This window comes from Zootoca vivipara, chromosome Z1, assembly GCF_965207765.1.
Source record: "Zootoca vivipara chromosome Z1, rZooViv2.hap1.1, whole genome shotgun sequence".
Lineage (NCBI taxonomy): Eukaryota > Metazoa > Chordata > Lepidosauria > Squamata > Lacertidae > Zootoca > Zootoca vivipara.
Genome location: NC_142583.1, coordinates 50,118,865 through 50,137,038, shown reverse-complemented (window position 1 = coordinate 50,137,038; position 18,174 = coordinate 50,118,865). Strand labels below are relative to the sequence as shown.

General features: G+C 41.9%; 1 protein-coding gene across 3 annotated transcripts in view; it reads left to right on the top strand.

Moving 5' to 3' along the window:
* ALPK1 (alpha kinase 1) overlaps positions 1-18,174 on the top strand; it is a 55,160-nt gene that overhangs the window by 22,935 nt on the left and 14,051 nt on the right. For 2 of the 3 annotated variants that reach the window (XM_088660440.1, XM_088660439.1), the window contains 2 exons: positions 2,437-2,591; positions 17,469-17,667. In XM_088660440.1, the coding sequence (XP_088516566.1) occupies positions 2,437-2,591; positions 17,469-17,667 (354 nt within the window). Of the gene's footprint in view, positions 1-2,436; positions 2,716-17,468; positions 17,668-18,174 lie in introns of all 3 variants that reach the window. The other variant, XM_088660441.1, reaches the window with a different exon arrangement.

Genomic DNA, 18,174 nt, shown 5'->3' with positions numbered 1-18,174 from the left:
GAAGTCTTCTTAGAAGTACTAAATAGTTGCAGTACTTTTGCCAGTTCGGAACCTAATCTTGTACTTCCATAAATTCTGACTTTGTACGTTACCTAATGCTTAAGTTGTCACTGTTGAAATCCTTTCAACCATACTTCCTCCTTCCATCCCTTTACTGCCATAGTAGGGTCTCGGGTGCTTCCACACAGACACTTAGTGTGGACTGGCTGCTGCTCTGGCAAACACATTTTGCAGCATTCAAATAACCTAGTCCTCATTAAAATGCCAGCCCATTTGCCTATCGTCTTCATTTAATCTGGATCTATAATTTCTGCAGAAGCTTTGGGTTTTTTTAAATTTTATGTTATTTTCCTGGAAACAGTAGATCTGAACTAAATAGAGGGGGGAATATGGGGTGGCATTTTGATAAGGACAGCATAGTGGGGACATTGTGCAAAACTGACTTGCACAAGCAGCACCAGGCGCAGAATAAACTGCTGGGTGGAAGTGGTCCTATGTTAAGCAGACTATTTTTTAAATAGATAAATCTGAATTTTGTTTGCTTGTTTGTTAAAATGCACACACACACACACACACACACACACACACACACATATTGGATTTTCCTTTTTGACAGACAAATCATGTGACTCTCCACCTAGTTCTACTGTTTCAATAGTGCCAGCTACTTTGCCCGAGTGAATCAATCATGATGACATTTGGGGAAATTTAAATCCACCTCATGTAGGGCCTGTTCTGTTTGTGTAGTTTTCTGCTTCCTTTGGCCATGATGATAGTTGTCTGTAGCTCTTTGGCATTTGGGAATATAGGCTATGTGTAAAGGGCTGGTGTATTTTTTTTCTTGTAAGGTTTCCTTTCATTTCATCCCACAAAAGGCACTTTTGTTTCCTTTTCACAAATTCCTTTCAGCTTTATTATCACTCTTTAGAATGGGCTATTGAACTTCTAATCAGGTAGTTCTTTCTTCTTCGGTTTCCCTTATTAAATGCTGGAGAGTATGATAAATAATCAGCTTAGTTACAGATAAGGTACATCAGTGCCCTTTTAATCACTACATTAGACATGGCCCTTCAGGTAAACTACTTCAAGCAGCAAAGGAACCAAGGCTAAGAGATTCCCTAGGACCTACTTCCCTTAGATTTTCATTTTCGTATTAGCTAGCCACTTTGAGTCCGAGAGGCAATAATATGAATAATGTCACAATGTGGGTATGATTGTTCCATTGGATTATATCCCTGCAGGTTAGTTAAATGCTTCAATTGCAGATATCTTCTTCCCTAGCAGGTGTTTTTTAAAAATAAAAAATAAAAAACATCCTGCAATGATCACATATTGCTTATAAAAAAGTGTGGCATCATTTATGGCAGCAGTTTAAACTAATTAACTGAACTCAAAGCCTGAAGCTTGTTATCATTATTGTTATTTATTAAATGCCTACACTGCCCTTCACCTGAAGATCACAAAGTGGTTTACATTTATTTATTTATTTATTTATTTATATCCCGCCCATCTGGCTGGGTTTCCCCAAAAGCTTCCCTAAACAGGGCTGCCTTCAGATGTCTTCTAAAAGTCTGGTAGATATTTTTCTCTTTGACATTTGGTGGGAGGGCTTTCCACAGGGCGGGTGCCACTACCAAGAAGGCCCTCTGCCTGGTTCCCTGTAACTTGGCTTCTCGCAGTGAGGGAACCACCAGAAGGCCCTCGGAGCTGGACTTCGGTGTCCGGGCAGAACGATGGGGGTGACTGGCTGACTTCGCACCAATCCTTCCACCTGCCAGATCTCATTCACCATCCTTTTCCTAAGTTTCCTAAGTTTCTGCAAAAGACAAATTCTGGGGAAGAGTGCTGTTTCTTAAACTTCTCCTAACTCATTGATTGGGAATATTAAGAAACTACAGTTCTCAGACCTAAACCAAAGGATTTATTGAAAGACCCTTCATTCTGGGTTGGACTAAAATTCCATTCAGTATTTTATTTCCAGCCAGATAACTTAGCAAGTCAGATGTGACAGCAATGGCTTTGCCCTGTTACATGTCTCCAGCATCTGGTATTTAAAGGTATATTGCCTCTGGATTCAGAAGACTGAGTTAGCTATCAAGTTGCACATTAAGGGCTCCAAACTCATGTTTCACACTGTAGAGGAATCCATTTCCTCTGCTCCTTTCTGCCTCCTTTTCTCCACTCACACCTACAAAGCAAGGGCAGTCTTTCACTTCCTTGATAAAATCCCTTCTCTTAATGACATACAGCTCCAGCTTACCTGCAGGGCAGAGCACAGGAGGTCACCTGATGACAGGCAACCTCTCATTATTACTCTGCGGCTGGGAGAAGTGACAGCTGAGAGGCAAAAACGGTGGAGGGAATGCTTTCAGCAGGTCTGGTGCCACCTTCTAACCTTCATGGCTGAATCACTTACCTGCACTTTGACCTTTTCAGCTTTGCTCCCTGATGATCTGAGGACCCTCATCGAAGAGGCAAAGGAAATGAAGTGGCCCTTTGTGCCAGAAAAGTGGCAATACAAACAAGCCGTAGACCTCGAAGACAAAACAAACTTGAAAGATGTGATCAGTGCAAGGCTGCCCGAGTTACTGGTATAAGTATATGACACCTGCCTTTGAAACCTGCATTCACAGCACTTAGATGTACAGTGGCCTAACAGATGGTAGCCTTCCTTTTATATAGGTGACCCCCATCCTTCACTGCTGTTTCTGCTAGGTAAGAGTTGTCATCCTGATTCCATTTAATTCAGTGACCCCCATTCCTACTCTTATCAGTTGCGTTTGAGTTAATGCCTTGATTTTGTTTACATATTGCAAGATATGCACGCTGGACCAGAAGGCAGTGTATTTTCTGGTGTAGACATAGAGATCCTGCACAAGGGGACTTTCCCCAGTGACTGAAGAAGCCCACTCATTCAGGAGATTCATGTGTTCTTTGGAACAAATACAAATGTGTGCAATTACAGATATAAAGGCTTAAAGGTAAAGGTAAAGGGACCCCTGACCATTAGGTCCAGTCGTGACCGACTCTGGGGTTGCACGCTCATCTCGCGTTATTGGCCGAGGGAGCCGGCATATAGCTTCCAGGTCATGTGGCCAGCATGACAAAGCCGCTTCTGGCAAACCAGAGCAGCACATGGAAATGCTGTTTACCTTCCCGCTGTAGCGGTACCTATTTATCTACTTGCACTTTGAGGTGCTTTCGAACTGCTAGGTTGGCAGGAACTGGGACCGAGCAACGGGAGCTCACCCCGTCGCAGGGATTCGAACCGCCGACCTTCCGATCGGCAAGCCCTAGGCTCTGTGGTTTAAAGGCTTACCAATGGTCTAAAAGGTCCAAGTCTAGCACTCTATCTGCAAGAGTTGCAGCTAAATGCCCCTTTGAAGGTCACTTGTCAGGCATGATGCAGAGAAGTTTCACTTGTTGTTACATATGTCATCTGCGGTGTAAGCCCTGAAGGTGGTGGGTCCAATTTTAGTTAACTTAGCAAATAGCAAGTGGATAGATATATCCTCCAAGAATTTGACTATGCCATCTGTGTTGGGTTTTGGTTGGGTTTTTGGCAACGTCTTGAGGCAGTGATTTTCACTGTGAATTATGGGCTGAGTAAAGTTGTATTTAATTTTGTTTATCCTGAATTAATTGTATTGGACTACCCTATGACTCCAGTGTTTTGAGGAACAGAGGATAACTTCTCCCTATTTATTCTGTCCTCTCCCCGCCCCCCACTCCTGATTGCATACACATTTCTTAGCCTTTGTCTCATCCTCTATTAAAGCCATCCAAGTTGGTGGCCATCACTGCCTCTAGTGGGAATAAAATCCATAGTTTATTTTGTCTTTCTTGAATCTTCCAACATTAATTGCTTCATTGGATTGCCCTGAGTTCTGGTGTAATGAGAGAGGGAGAAAAACTTTCCTCTTCTTCACACATAGCTAAACTATGGAACTCACTGCCATAGGAGGCAGTGACAGCCACCAGCATAAATGGCTTTAAAAGAGGATTAGACAAATTCATGGAGGGGAGAGCTGTCAATGGCTATGCTCTACCTCCACAGTCTGAGGCAGCAATGCTTCCGAATACCAGTTGCAGGAAAGCACAAGAGGAGAGAGTGCTCTTGTGCTCGAATCCTGCTCATGGCATCTGGTTGGCCTCTGTGAGAACCAGATGCTAGACCAGGCATCCCCAAACTTTGGCCCTCCAGATGTTTTGGACTACGATTCCCATCTTCCCTGACCACTGGTCCTGTTAGCTAGGGATCATGGGAGTTGTAGGCCAAAACATCTGGAGGGCCGCAGTTTGGGGATGCCTGTGCTAGACTAGATGAGCTATTGGCCTGATCCAGCAAGCTGTTCCTAAACCTGCGTACACCAGAGCTCCAACAACCACTGGGAATTTGCTGCAGAACAATTGCTGTGTTTGCAGAGAGGGTTAAGTGAGGGAGGGACCTGTTAGTTGCAACCAGGTTCCATTTGTATCTGGGTGTAGGATAGGATAGGAAGTTGCCTCCTTAAATCACTGCTCCTCTCTCCTTCTGTAAGTGAATGGTTTAACTTGCGTGGAGCACCTTACATGCCCCTTGGTAAAAGTGGGAGGGTTTTGTTGTTGCCCTTGCTTTACAAATCCCTAGTGCTAAGTGGAGTTTTATTGTGATTCTGAATTTGTTTTGCTGTGTTTTCTTCCTCCCTGTCCCCTCCTTTCCCTTTCCCTTTTTTGGTGTGTGGCCTCAGATGGAAATTTATGGCGGTGGCTGACCCCCTTTTACAATGCTCACAAAGCCCTCGGACTCAAGAGCATTTGTCTGCTCTCTCCCAGGATAAACACCTGCAGCCAACTCCCTGAGAAACCTGGATAGATGGGAGATTAATGTGACTGTAATAGTGGAACAGTGTTTGCCCACATTATCCCCTCACCCCAGGTAGATGGGCCTTTTCTGAGATGATACCAATTATTTATTGCCGAAACATCTGTTGATAACTGCAGCTGCCCCGGCGAAACAAAGCATATCATGGGGTCACAGACTATAGGGCCCTCCAATCCTGCCTTTGGAAACTATTCACCAGCACACCCCCAAAGTACATGGGTTACCGTCGTCTTCAATGTTTCATCGTGCCGTAAAAAATACTTTCTAAACGCTGAGCTCGCTTCCCCATGTGCTTTGAACTATTATTTCATTTTCACTGGTAATTTATATTCTAGCACTATTGTACTGTGGGAGAAAAGGGATACTATTTTACACACACACACCCAATTTAATCGTAGAATGACTGACACTTTGACCTATATTATTAGTATTTGTCAAGAAAGGTTCTTTCCTCCACCCCCTTTCCATTGCTCTCTTTCCCATTTATTTATTCAAAACAAAATTCAAGGAACAGAAAAAGTTTCTTTAGAACTTTGATTAAGATGTTGAGAGAGGCTGGGAGGGGGAATATTAAATTTACAGTTTGATTGCGAAGAATAAAGTCCTGAGCTTCCTCTTTTGATATGATTTGCAGGAGGGAATTAATTTAAATCCCTCCGAAAGAGAAATAAGCCTTTGTTGATATTGTTTGGCGAAACCTTTAACACGTTTCATCTGAGTTTATTCTAAAGTGGCAAGTTTAGAATAAGCTCTCCACTGGAATGAACCAGTATTTGTAAAGTGATTTGAGATCCTTGAATGAAGTGTTTATTATTCTGGAAGGTCAGATTTTGGGGACCATATTCACAGTGTGCAGTATCTTACTTCTCGAGTAGCTCCACTGATCTCAAAGTGTCTCTATGAGAGCACTTGGGTCTCCAGTCTGAAAGTTTGACTTAGCCTTGCATTGTTAGTAGCGATGCTTTGTTTGCAGACTATTGCTCTGTTGAGTATGCAAAACAACCATTGCTGCTTACATCATCCTTTTAAACAGTTCAGCTTTGCATGAGCTGCAGAATCCTATTGTACAAAACAACCAGAAGAGAGGAATGCTCATAAAAGACATGGGGGCAATGGGGGTGGGTGGCAAGGGGCAGGGAGGAAATCCCATATCTGCTAAATTCAATGAGAAACTCAGGGTGGTAGTCAACTGTTTTACTCAGAGTAGACCCTTTAAATTAATTGGCCCAACTTAGGCAAAGTCATAAATTGCAATGGGATTTCTCTGAGCAGCTTAGTTGACAACCACCCTCCGTAATTAACACATTAGTGTAAAACGTGCATCCTAAAATGTTTTCCCTCTTGATAGTGATTTTCATTGTGGAATTCCAGAATAGGAGTTTGAGAAAAGAAAGATCTTGACTGTTAATGTTATGCATTAATCTTCATGAATTATTTCTGTGGATCTACAAGAAAGCAATTCTGGTGATTTGTTACCTGTCTATTCAAAGGACTATCTTAGGGTCCTTTCAGATGTTCCATTTTTGGAGGTATAGATTTATGTGGGTTTTTTGAGTTTCTATTCTTATTTTTTGCTTTTGTCCTGCTGTTTCACTTCTTATGTCTAAATTAAGAATAGTGCAAACAATATAACCATTAAAAACTGTGACAAAACTGAACGCAGCAACAGATTTATTTGTGTGTGTGTGTGCATGCGTGTTGTAAAAAACCGCATTCTAGATATCACACAGAGGTGATTTGCCAAAGTCTTGCCAAACCAAAATTGTTGTTTCATAAAAATTATACACTGCTTGATAATTTTTTTAAAAAAAAATCTCTCCAAGTGGTTTGCATGTTTTTTTAAAAAAATTATCAATAAGAAAAATTAGTAATAATTAAAACTTTCAGTTAAAATAACAATAGACTAAAAACAAATTGAAACTTTTCATGTGAGGTGGGAAAACTAAATCTGCATAGGAAGGGATTTGCTAAGGCGGGAGGTAGGGATTGATGCCAACTTGGGTGGCTTTAAAAAGAGGATTTGACGATTGATTGGTTGGTTGGTTGGTTGGTTGGTTGGTTGATTTGATTTGATTTGATTTGTATGCTGCCCTTCACCCGAAGATCACAGGGCAGTCCTGAACGTAAAAATACAAAATGCGAACACAAAATACTTAATAAAAACAAGTGCAAGAACAAAAGCAAACCAATAACTCCCCTCCAACAAACTCATGGAAGATAAGACTACCAATGACTACTAGGCATGATGGCTAAATGTTACCCCCAGTATCAGAAGCAACATGCTTCTGAATACTAGTTGCTGGGGAACAACAGTAGGAGAGTGCTGCTTTTTCCACTTGTGGGTTTCCAAAAGGCATCTGGTCCTTGTTCTGTCCCCATGTTTTTAAACCAGGAGATAAGCCGTTAACCCTCCAATTGCAAATCATCTCAGCTCTTCTTCCAACAAATAGCAGACGTTTAAAAACAAAACCCATGTCTCTTTCTCCTTCCTGGCTGAGCCAAGGAAAATGAGGGTCAAAAACACTCCAGCTTCCACTGGGATTCCAAACAGGACGTTTCCAGCTATTTCCCAGCACGAGCTGTGCTCAAAGTAAGCATAAGAAAACTGGGAGACAGAATGGGCAAGCGGGAAAGCAGCAGAGGTGATAAATAATTATATGTTGATTTGAAATGAACAGCTGGAGATATCTCATCTGCTTTTAATAAATTGGGGGGGGGCTGTGCTCTTGCCCGTACGAGTGTCTATTATGGTTTTCCCTAAGTGCCTGACCTCATACACCTGCAGACTGTAAAAAACAACAACATTCTGACTCCAGCCCATGTGAGGATCTGGTTTTTGAGCAAATGGTTGGCACTGTCCTTGGTGCTCATTGGAGCACAGGATTCTGCCTTATACAAGATCTGACTATTGATCCATCTACCTCTGTATAGTCTACACCAGGCATCCCCAAACTTCGGCCCTCCAGATGTTTTAGACTACAGTTCCCATCTTCCCTGACCACTGGTCCTGTTAGCTAGGGATCATGGGACTTGTAGGCCAAAACATCTGGAGGGCCGCAGTTTGGGGATGCCTGGTCTACACTGATTGGCAGCAGTTCTTCAGAGAGTTGATCTTTCCAGCCCTACCTGGAGATGCCAGGGATTGAATTTGGGACCTTCTGCATGCAGAGTTCTGCTTCCCTTCCCCATATCATCTATTTCCTCAAAAAAAAACCAAAAATCCCACCTCTATGGAGGACTCTGGTTGTTGACACTGTCAGTGTCGGCTACAGTGGTACCTTGGGTTACAAACGCTTCAGGTTACAGACTCCGCTAATCCAGGAGTAGTACCTCAGGTTTAGAACTTTACTTCAGGATAAGAACAGAAATCGTGCGGCGGTGGCAGCGGGAGGCCCCATTAGCTAAAGTGGTACCTCAGGTTAAGAACAGTTTCAGGTTGAGAACGAATTAAGTTCTTAACCAGAATTACCACTGTATCTGTTTCACAAGTGTGTGTGTAGTGTCTAGTGAGGTGAGGTGAGGTGAGAATATTCTCTGCTAGAAAATTATCTGGAGATTATTCTCCACAAACTGTAAATTCTAATGTAAGAACCAGAACAAATTAAGTTCTTAACCAGAATTACCACTGTATCTGTTTCACAAGTGTGTGTGTAGTATCTAGTGAGGTGAGGTGAGGTGAGAATATTCTCTGCTAGAAAATTATCTGGAGATTATTCTCCACAAACTGTAAATTCTAATGTAAGAACCAGTTTTACAACCCACATTTAAAAATCTAGTAAATAATAAGCCAAGCTGTGATATTGCCAGTGTAAATAATGAATAATGGTTTTTTTGATCCAGTTACATTACTGGGCATTGTGTCATCCACCATTGGCAGTTCTGAAATGTGAGCTACAGAAAACGTTTTTAGTTTTTAAAATGCTATTCATTTAATTTGATGAACATTTGAATTTGTATGTATTTCAACTACCGGTATATGTAACAGCCTTTTTTCTATTTTGGTGTGACCTTGTTCTTAGCAATTCTATACCCTTGGCCATACAGTGTGATTATTATTTTTTAAACAGACAGTAGCTTTAATGCTTTACAGTTATACCTCAGGTTGCGTTAGTTGCGGGTTGCGGATTTTCAAGTTAAGAACACGGCGGACCCGGAAGTGTTTACTTCCAGGTTCCGCCACGTGTGCATGCGCAGAAGCGCTCTAATGGCGCTTCACGCATGTGCGGAAGTGCCACTCTGGATACATACTTTGGATACGTACTTTTCAGGGTGCAAACGACACCCCGGAACGGATCAGGTATGTATCCAGAGGTACCACTATATATACTTAAAGTACCTACGGTAGGCCTATACAATTACGTGTAACAGCATGTGAGGTGGCCTTGATTTAAACAGTTGATGTTTCTATATTTTTATTTAGTGCCAGTAACTGGTTTTTGCAGTGCCATTCAATGGTACAAAGTGCCATTTACCAGAGAATGACATACTGAAATATATTATCATATAATGATAATATATTTAATGTTAATGGCTTTTTATATATGTATGCATATAGTTTTGTTTATCAAGCTGTGTTTTAGTCACCAGAACAGTTATTAAGTGTTAGAGCTATTAGAAGCACAAGATTACTGAATTTACTTGTATCAAAGAATGTGAATTCACTGCATTGCCCCATTGAATAAAAGTATCTGTACAGTTTTTGCTTGTCATCTGAACAAGTTTACCTATGAATAAACATGTATATTAACTAATTTTATCACTTTCAATGCATTAAAATCATATCATTTTCAATGCATTAAAATGAATATTCTCCTATTTTAAATGAAAATTCTCTAATATTCTCATTAATTGAGAATATTGTCCATGAGATTATTCTTGAGAATTTAATATCACTAGGTGTCTCAACCCAATAAGCAACCTTGTCAGTTACTGCATGTAATAGCACTCTTTTGCATGAGCAGATCATATCCTGCAAAGTGATCTACTGTGGTGTATCTTTGTGACCTCCAGGGCATCCTGCTATTAAAGCCTGAGATTCCCCCTCCCCATAACTGTCCATTTGCTGAAGTCATATTCAGTGAATATGTTTTTAATTTGTTTCTTAGCCCTGCGATCTGTCATGGATGCTTCAGTTGAGATTCCTTCACTGGAATTGGACTAGATTTGACTAGATGACTCTTGGGGTCCCTTCCAACTCTACAATTCTATGATTCTGTGATAATAGTGATAGTTGTACTGTATCTTTAAATGTAACCTTAAGGGCCCTAAACTGTACCCTTTCCTCTGGCTGCTTGCAAACAGAAGATACCTGGTATAGTCACCCATCTTTCTGGCAACTAATTTCCCAGTGAGGTGTCTGCTGCTATCATATTGTGGGTTTTTAAAAACCCTCTTTCTCCAACCACCTTTTTTAATATGGCTATTTTCAGAGAGTTGTGTTAGAAAGCATAGCTTTGCTGGCTGTTAACAGGTAATGCTAACAATTCTCCATTGTTTATTTTAAGTTGTTTAAACGCTTTTAAAGTGATAGCTAGCTCAAGCAGCCTCAAGTTGCCTATACCTGAAATGGCAGCAGATAAGAGCACTGAACAGAAATTCACTCCTATTACTTAGCTGGAAAATGCCCCAGGAGAAATGTAGTGGCTGGAGTGTTGGACTACAATCAGTGAGTCCTTGGTTCAAATTTGTGCACAGTGAAAACTTAATAGAGGACCATGGCCAATTGCTCATTTTTTCAGCCTAGCCTACCCTATAAAGTTGCTGTGATGATAAAAGGAGATGCACACACACACCCCTGAGCTCTGGAGGAAGAGCAGGATAAAAACATAATAATGGCATACTCTGCCAATGCTATAAATGCAGTGCTTCTCGTTATTCTACTAGTTTTCACAAACTATGAAGCAAGCAAGGCACACTTATCTCTAGACTACATGCTCAGTGGGGGCTTGTATTACTTGCATTACCTTCGCTCTTTTCCTATGTAGGTGGACTCCAAAATATTGCAGAGGTTTCTACCCCTTTTGCTGCATCCATTTAATACATCCCAAGTGCACTGTACCTGGATGAGTTAGCAATGCCATTCATTCCTAGTCTTAGCAAACCAACAAACCAAAAAACCTCTAGGCTCAATTATTGATGATTTGATTCTTGCTCATTGAAAATTCCTCCACCCTCATCTGCTTCTACCTTCCTAATTTATTCTGCACAAGCAATTTCGCATATTCACATTTTGTCCCATACCCCAGTGCCAGATGGCTCTGGGAGAGAGTGTTTTCTTCCAGGGAGCAGCTGCAGTTGTCGGCAAAAACAAGGTATCCTGGCATTGAACCTAAGGCTGAGACCCAAACATTAAGGTGTTTTGCTGGGAGGAACCAGGCCACTAATGCGAGAAACCATGAAAACAGCACACCCATCCACTCAGGGCATTTTCGCAAAGGCCCTTCAGTAAAGGCTGTTTTGCATTTCCACCCTGAACCCCTATAACTGGTGTATAGAAATCTTCTGCAAATCTAATTCCATCTCCACCTGACTCAGCTTCCCAGCCATGAAGTTCCTTTTGTGCCCCTAAACTCAATTACACATCCTAGGTTGACATTGTAGAAAAGATGTTCAGGCAAAGTGCACATTTATTTCTCTCTCTTGGCATGGATACAGAAATCCCTTAATCGCAATTTCCAAATTAGAACCCTTTTCTTTCTTTTATATTTTGGTTATATCTCTGTGTCGCCATTTTTATTTTTATTTTGTCCATGAAGTGTCTTCCTCCTGGGGTTGTAGGCTTGATGGGTTGTTGCTGTTTAAAAAAATAAAATTATGTTAAGTAGCTGCAGATGCAACAGTGCACATCTGATCAAAAGCTTTTATGTGAGGTGCAGAAAGAATGACCTTTCAGTGGGACTGCAAGGAAGCTGAGGTTGGGCAAGGTCAGAAATAGACTTTTTTCCTGTCCCTCAGAAACATAAATTGGCAAAAGAATCGTGAGCTTTTGTGGTTTATGGTTGGATACACATTATATCAAATCTAAAGGAAACAACTGTAATAGGTGGGATAGACCTGTGGCCAAAGTGATGTCTGTTATCTAGACAGGCAAGGGATATTGCAGATGTTAACCTGTGACCAGTGCATTATGAATTGTGTGAGCCATTTGTGGCAATTCAAAATACAAATTACGCAGAAACTTCCACCATATCTCATCTGCCACTTGGTGGTAATTTTATACATTATTTTTATATAAGACAGCAAGAGTTACAAGATCAACTTTCCTCGAAGTAAATAAGCACTCTTTCCTAAGTATAGCTTTGCATGTGCACCTCAGGCATGGCAGCCGCTCTGTCTTGTTTGACTCACATACGGAGACAGAGAAAGTATACTTCTGACGAACCAGGATAGCACACTTTCAGTCTCGTCATGCTTCTACAGGACATTGCCAGAAAAAGAGGAGAGGAAATCTTTTCTTTGTTCTGCTGAAGAGAGGTGATTCTGGCAGCATGCTTCTGATATCTGATATGCAATCCCTCTCAGAAATGTTGACATCTTAGCAACACTTCAAACACCTTTTGCAGGGCCTTAGACCTGCAAAACTGATGGACCAGAGATTATAATAGGACAGAAGACATAAATGTCTGGACCCATAGGCAGCAACAGCTCTCCCATTCTGCTTCACATTTCTGAAAAATTGGTATCTGTACCAGTAGTGGATAGCATGATGGGACGCCACTACACATATGGCCACCAGTTGGTTGCTTCACTGCTGCTTACTGGGAGGGGCAATGTGGACGCAGTGCAAACACACTGGCAGAGCCTCTCCAGTGCTCCTGACAGTGTGTTTGCACCACACCAACCACACCACTGTCTTTCCTCTTTCCCCACTTCCCTTCTAGTAAGCAGCAACAAACCAGAGGTAAGGTGTGCATGATATCCTACCACACTGTCTGCTCCTGGTATGTATCCATCATATTTGTATATTAGGAGAGGAGTGTCTGTTGCCTCTTCTAGGCTTTATGTGTGAAGTCTATCTTTTTACCCTGGAATTGCTGTCACAGAACTTGACCTACTTTCATCTTATGCTTTTATGGGAAGGAGGTTTTGCTCTACATTTTCCATTAACATGGTAGCATTTCTGTGGACTAGGAACTGTTGTGTGACTTAGGAGCCAAGGAAAAAGTCAAGTATGATTTCTCAGAGGGGACGAGTTAACAGGGTTATAACTTCAAACGATTGACACCGAGCAAAATGTATTGGTGTGTAACACAGCATGCCATCTTCGGGGGAAGAAAAAGCGGCTGATATCCTTGCCCTGTCTTGACTTTTCCTCATTTTGTGTCCATTTGGTTTTGGAGAGGGACGCAAGAGGTTTCGGCATTGAGCGGAGAGTTAAATTATGCAGCTGCCCGGCCCTCCAGAATAGGATACTTGGTTTAGATTTTTCACAATGCTATTGAAGTGCTTATTTTCCTCCTGAAGAGACACAAACAGATGCAAACTTCTGTAAACACTTTAGAAATGAATTCAGTGAGTTTGGCCTCTCAGCGGTGCTCAATAGCTGACAGAAAAATGTCTAATTAGTGCAAGTGGAAATAATAGGGCCACTTGGATTCCTTCCATCCTCCTCCAAGTCTACTTTTCCGAGGAACTCAAAGGCTCTTTTGTTTGGTAGGTCACCCTCTCTCATGCTTTTGTGTTCCAATCTCTTAAGGGAAGGAGGAGAAGAAGCAGAAAGAAAAAAATGCATTAGGCAATGGCTCACTGCTTAAATATACGGTAGACTCCGGAGCATTGAGGAAAATGTGTCGCTGGCAGTGTTCGTTTTCAGGTGCTTAAAGACAGGGATCCCTCCATTGTCAAGAGGCACATGTGCACAAAGAGATGGGAATCCCTTTCAAGTGTCATTCTTTGCAAAAGCATGCCTCCTTGCAAATAAATAAATATATTTCCACCAGTTTTTGAAGCATAAGTCAGCCCATGAATACTTGCTCACAACTGGTCTTGTGAGGTAAACAAATATCAGGCATTCCTGTCAAAGTTGTTCACACTATGGCTATTTCAGTTTCTATAGTCTATGATTTGAAACAAGCCACGGGGTGTAAATCTTTTTCTCTTGGCAGGCTAACATCACCGACCTATCCCTAATCTTGGAGCTGATTGTCACCACAAATGTTTTCACACATTTATTGAGTCATCCATGAGAGTCTCTTCTGGGGAGTAGGAGGGAATGTGAGCTGTTGCTCTGCCACCAGGCACTGATTTGGATGGTGAGGGTGCTAACATTCAGTCCCTGAAATCTTCAGTTTAAAGGTTTTCCGGTAGCAAAACCTCATGCTGGGCGAACCAAGTCAGTGTCAGCACACTAGTGGGCAAGATGGTCTATTTATCCGACACGATAAAAGGCAGCTTATACCATTATCAAGTTTTACCTGACTCTTTCTGTGACTTCCAAATAGTACTATAATCCTTAACCAAAACCACACTCATACACAGGAACCTGGCATGTTAAACAATGATTTAGATACCTGTATGGCTTGTATGTGACCTGCTTACCCAAAGTGGAGATCAAGCAATTAGCTGCCAGAAGTTCATTTTTACATCTGATTAGTTCACCACATGGCTGGAGCTTCCTCCAAATTCTTTGAACAATGCCTCCCAATGTGTAACGCTGGTTTCCCCAGGGACGTTATAGAAAGTTGCCAGTGAAGGCCCTTGTTTTGACTGGCCTGAAGGCAAAGTACCCTTTTGATGCTCATAGTACCAGGTGTAAATTACAAATTGACAATGAGTATTGCTTCCCAGTTCTTTCTCTTTGGTATTAGCGTGTTCATTTTTATCATCTTTGGTGTTGAGGGGAGTTTCCCCTGGTTATGCAATTTAAGGCAGAGTAAGATTTGAAAGTTCTTTCATTTATTACAAAACAAAATACACACTGTCGAAAATCAAGACCAGATGAAGCTGATTTCATGTTATGTATTTCATGTTATGTCGTTTTTAAAAATGTGCAAGCCATTTGTAAAAAAATGATAGGATAGTGGTAGACATTACTGGCCAAAATAGGTGTTGCTTGTGCCTCAAAGCCTGGAATTGGGAACTGAATACTTTATACTCTCCCTGTTCCAGTTTTTTTATACAAGAATTCACTATTTAATCCTGCAACGTCTTTAGAAGTGCTGCCTAGCCTTCAGCACTGTTGGTTGAAAGGTCCCAATGGACAGCTCCTTGCTCTGCCCGGTTATGCCAGATCATTGCTGGTCTGAAGGCTGATTCACACTTTACATGGCAAGAGTGAATGCTGTCATGGATAGTTAAAGGACAAATGGGCAGGAGCATCTGATAGGGCAGCACAGCACTGCTCACCTGTCTTGTTTGCAGTAGTCATTAGCATTGCTTACCTGGCTTCCCAATGCTGCATGTCACTGCCAGTTACCAAGATAGGGAGCAGAAAGGCAGCGAAGAAAATGTCAAATTGGCTCCATTTTTGAACCCATGCTGTGCTGAGCCTTGTCCTGCACCATCTCCCTCTCGGTAACTGACAGTGACACTTGACAGTGTCAAGAAGCCAGGGGAACAACACCGGTTGCTACTGTAAACAAGTGAGGAAATTGTCTCTCCCAAGCAAGAACAGGCACAGGAAGATACTGATTCCACACAGATAACAACTAAGTCCAGTGCTACCTAGTGACTAAACTGTATTATGACACTACCCACATGGATGCATAATTGCAAATGAAACAGGATACAGGGATATTGTGTATTTATGGTTGCTGCATGGACACATGTAAATTTGGCTTTATACATGGAAGCAAACAGGGAAATGTGAGTTTTCTGTCTTAAGTGAGGTGAAGATACTATTTCTTTAGTAGTAGTGTTTTAATTTACTAGTCCCTATGCATGGAAGATCCTATTTTCACTTGGAGTACATTCCTTAATACTACACTGGCTTCCAGGCAGGCTTACACTATAGCTGTATCACTCTCTTTTTACCAATTAAGCAGCAAAAGCACTAGAGAATTTGAGTCAGGTAACTGACTTTTTTCAATGAGTCACTAAGAAACAAATGCCTTCCCCAGCAGTGTTTTGTACTGGACACTAGGAGTATGCACAGAAAATAAATATTTGGATAGGGGGTCTGGCTTCATGTGTCTATCAGAGTGACCACTGAGCTCCGTGTGAAGGTCATATTCTCTTACTGCAGTCACAGTACTGGTATATTTTAGTCCAAGTAAAATATCCCTACATCAGATTAACCTTTCCTATTCGATCCCAAGGAAGGCGTTACCAAATCAAATTTGAGACCCCAGCAGGCAGGAGTTTTCTTCTCATCTTTCCCCAGCTGAGGAGAGGAAAGCTGAGATGCACTTTCACTCACACGCCATTCTCCCAAGGTGCAAGTTGGGCATTTGGGCAGATGTCACAATGACAGCAGGGATTCTTGAGCACCCATGAAGGCTCTGTATACTGCCGCAGAGTTAGCCTGCTGGCCTTTCTTCTCTCCTAACAGCACGTTCCTTCATAAGCGTGGCAGATTCTCCATGCCAGGGAGAAGGATCAGCCTCTGAGGGGGATACCAAGGGAGTTAATGCTATTTTTTTAAAAAAAATCATTAAAGGTCACCTGCAAAGAGAAAACGTTGGACTGCTGACCTAGTTGCTCCTTTTATGATGTACAAAGGAGCATTTGATCTGGTAGCCTTTACTGCTATATTAATGCAACTTGTTGATGTTTAAAACTTGATTGACACCACAAAAGTCTTCATTTCCCTTGAGAATCAGAAGGCAAAGGCTTTTAATAGCATCCCCCAATTCCCATTTAAACTAATTTTAATGCTATATGTAGGTCATTTCTAGAAAACAGAACACTGGTCTACTTTTTAGGAGTGTCTTACCTTCCTCTTTTTTAAATAAGGTTGCAAGTTACAGTGTCATATAGTGGGTAGCATGTTGGACACAAATCAGGAAGGCCCCGGATCTAATTATTGGGTGAGCTTGATGGGTCTAAGCTGTTTGTTGTGAAGTTAAAATGAAATGAAACACTCTGAAATCCGTGGAAGAAGGTTGGGATGAAAATGAATCGATGGCGGTGGTTAAAATTAAAGTAAAATTTATTGATAATCAGAATATCCTATCTAAGTTTGGGAGCATTGCACACACCCACACAGTGATTTCACTGGTAACTAAGTATAGTGTTAGCCTGAATCCAACCTTGTGTGGGTTCCATGACTCGGTCTTTCAGTGTCATCATTTGATGAATGCTTGAGCCCTGGCTCTTTATTTTAGAAACTGGGCTGCGGTGGGCAGGAGGAGAAAGAGAGAGAATACAATAAAATGTTGTTGGGTATATCACAGGGTAGAGCATTGTAAAGTATGCCACACTTTTTAAAGCTTTTTTGAACTTCTGACCATTTTCTATGTTTGAAGCAGTATCCCCCCCCCAATCCCTCCTTTGCCCTGCAGTTTTCTGTAGCTGAAAGTGGGTGTACACAATTCTCAGCTAAGCAAGTCAACAAACATTTCTACCCCCATCCCTCTCCCTGATGAATTACATACTTTATGGATAGTCCCCTAGAAACGGTTCCAATTTGAGAGCCACCATCACATGCTTTTGGTGTTCTTTTCAGGTTTGTCTGAAAGCCTCCATTACCACCAGGGACTATGTGACAGCAGCTGCTATTGTGTTCCTGATTGACCGGTTCTTATATTGGGTTGATGGCTCCAGCCAGCTCCTTCGGATTGCCAAAAGGCTGCACGAGCTCCAGCCTACAACACCAATTGCCCCTCAGCTGGTGATTCGCCAAGCTCGCGTCTCTGTAAATTCAGGTAATGAAACACTCATTGCAGTCCCCGCCCCCCCCCCCCCAACCACCACCTCCGTTTTCTCGGCCGAGTCCCAATTAGGAGCTGCTTGACTTTCAAGAGGATACTTTGTCCCATTCTGGAGATGACATTCCTATGATCCTGAGCCATCATTTTAAACTGACACCCTGCTCCTGCCTGCCATCTACACTCCATCCACCCCACCCCCCTGCTCCATCTCCCTCCCACCTCTTCTGGCCTGCACAAAGTGTCTGGCATAAAGGGGTCTCTGAGAGAAAGAAGCAGCAGAGAAAATTGTGAAAGGGTGTGGAAAATACTAATTGGAGCTTTTGTCTCCTAACAAATCTGCCCTGCTGTTTCAAACGGGGGTCTGTGAATTGCTGTACTTCTGAGCAAAAGCCTTCAAAAAGATGATTAAAGATCTGGTATTTTCTATCTATCTCTCTGTGTGTGTGTGTGTGTGTGTGTGTGTGTGTACACACACATATAAACGTACTATGGCCACTTGGT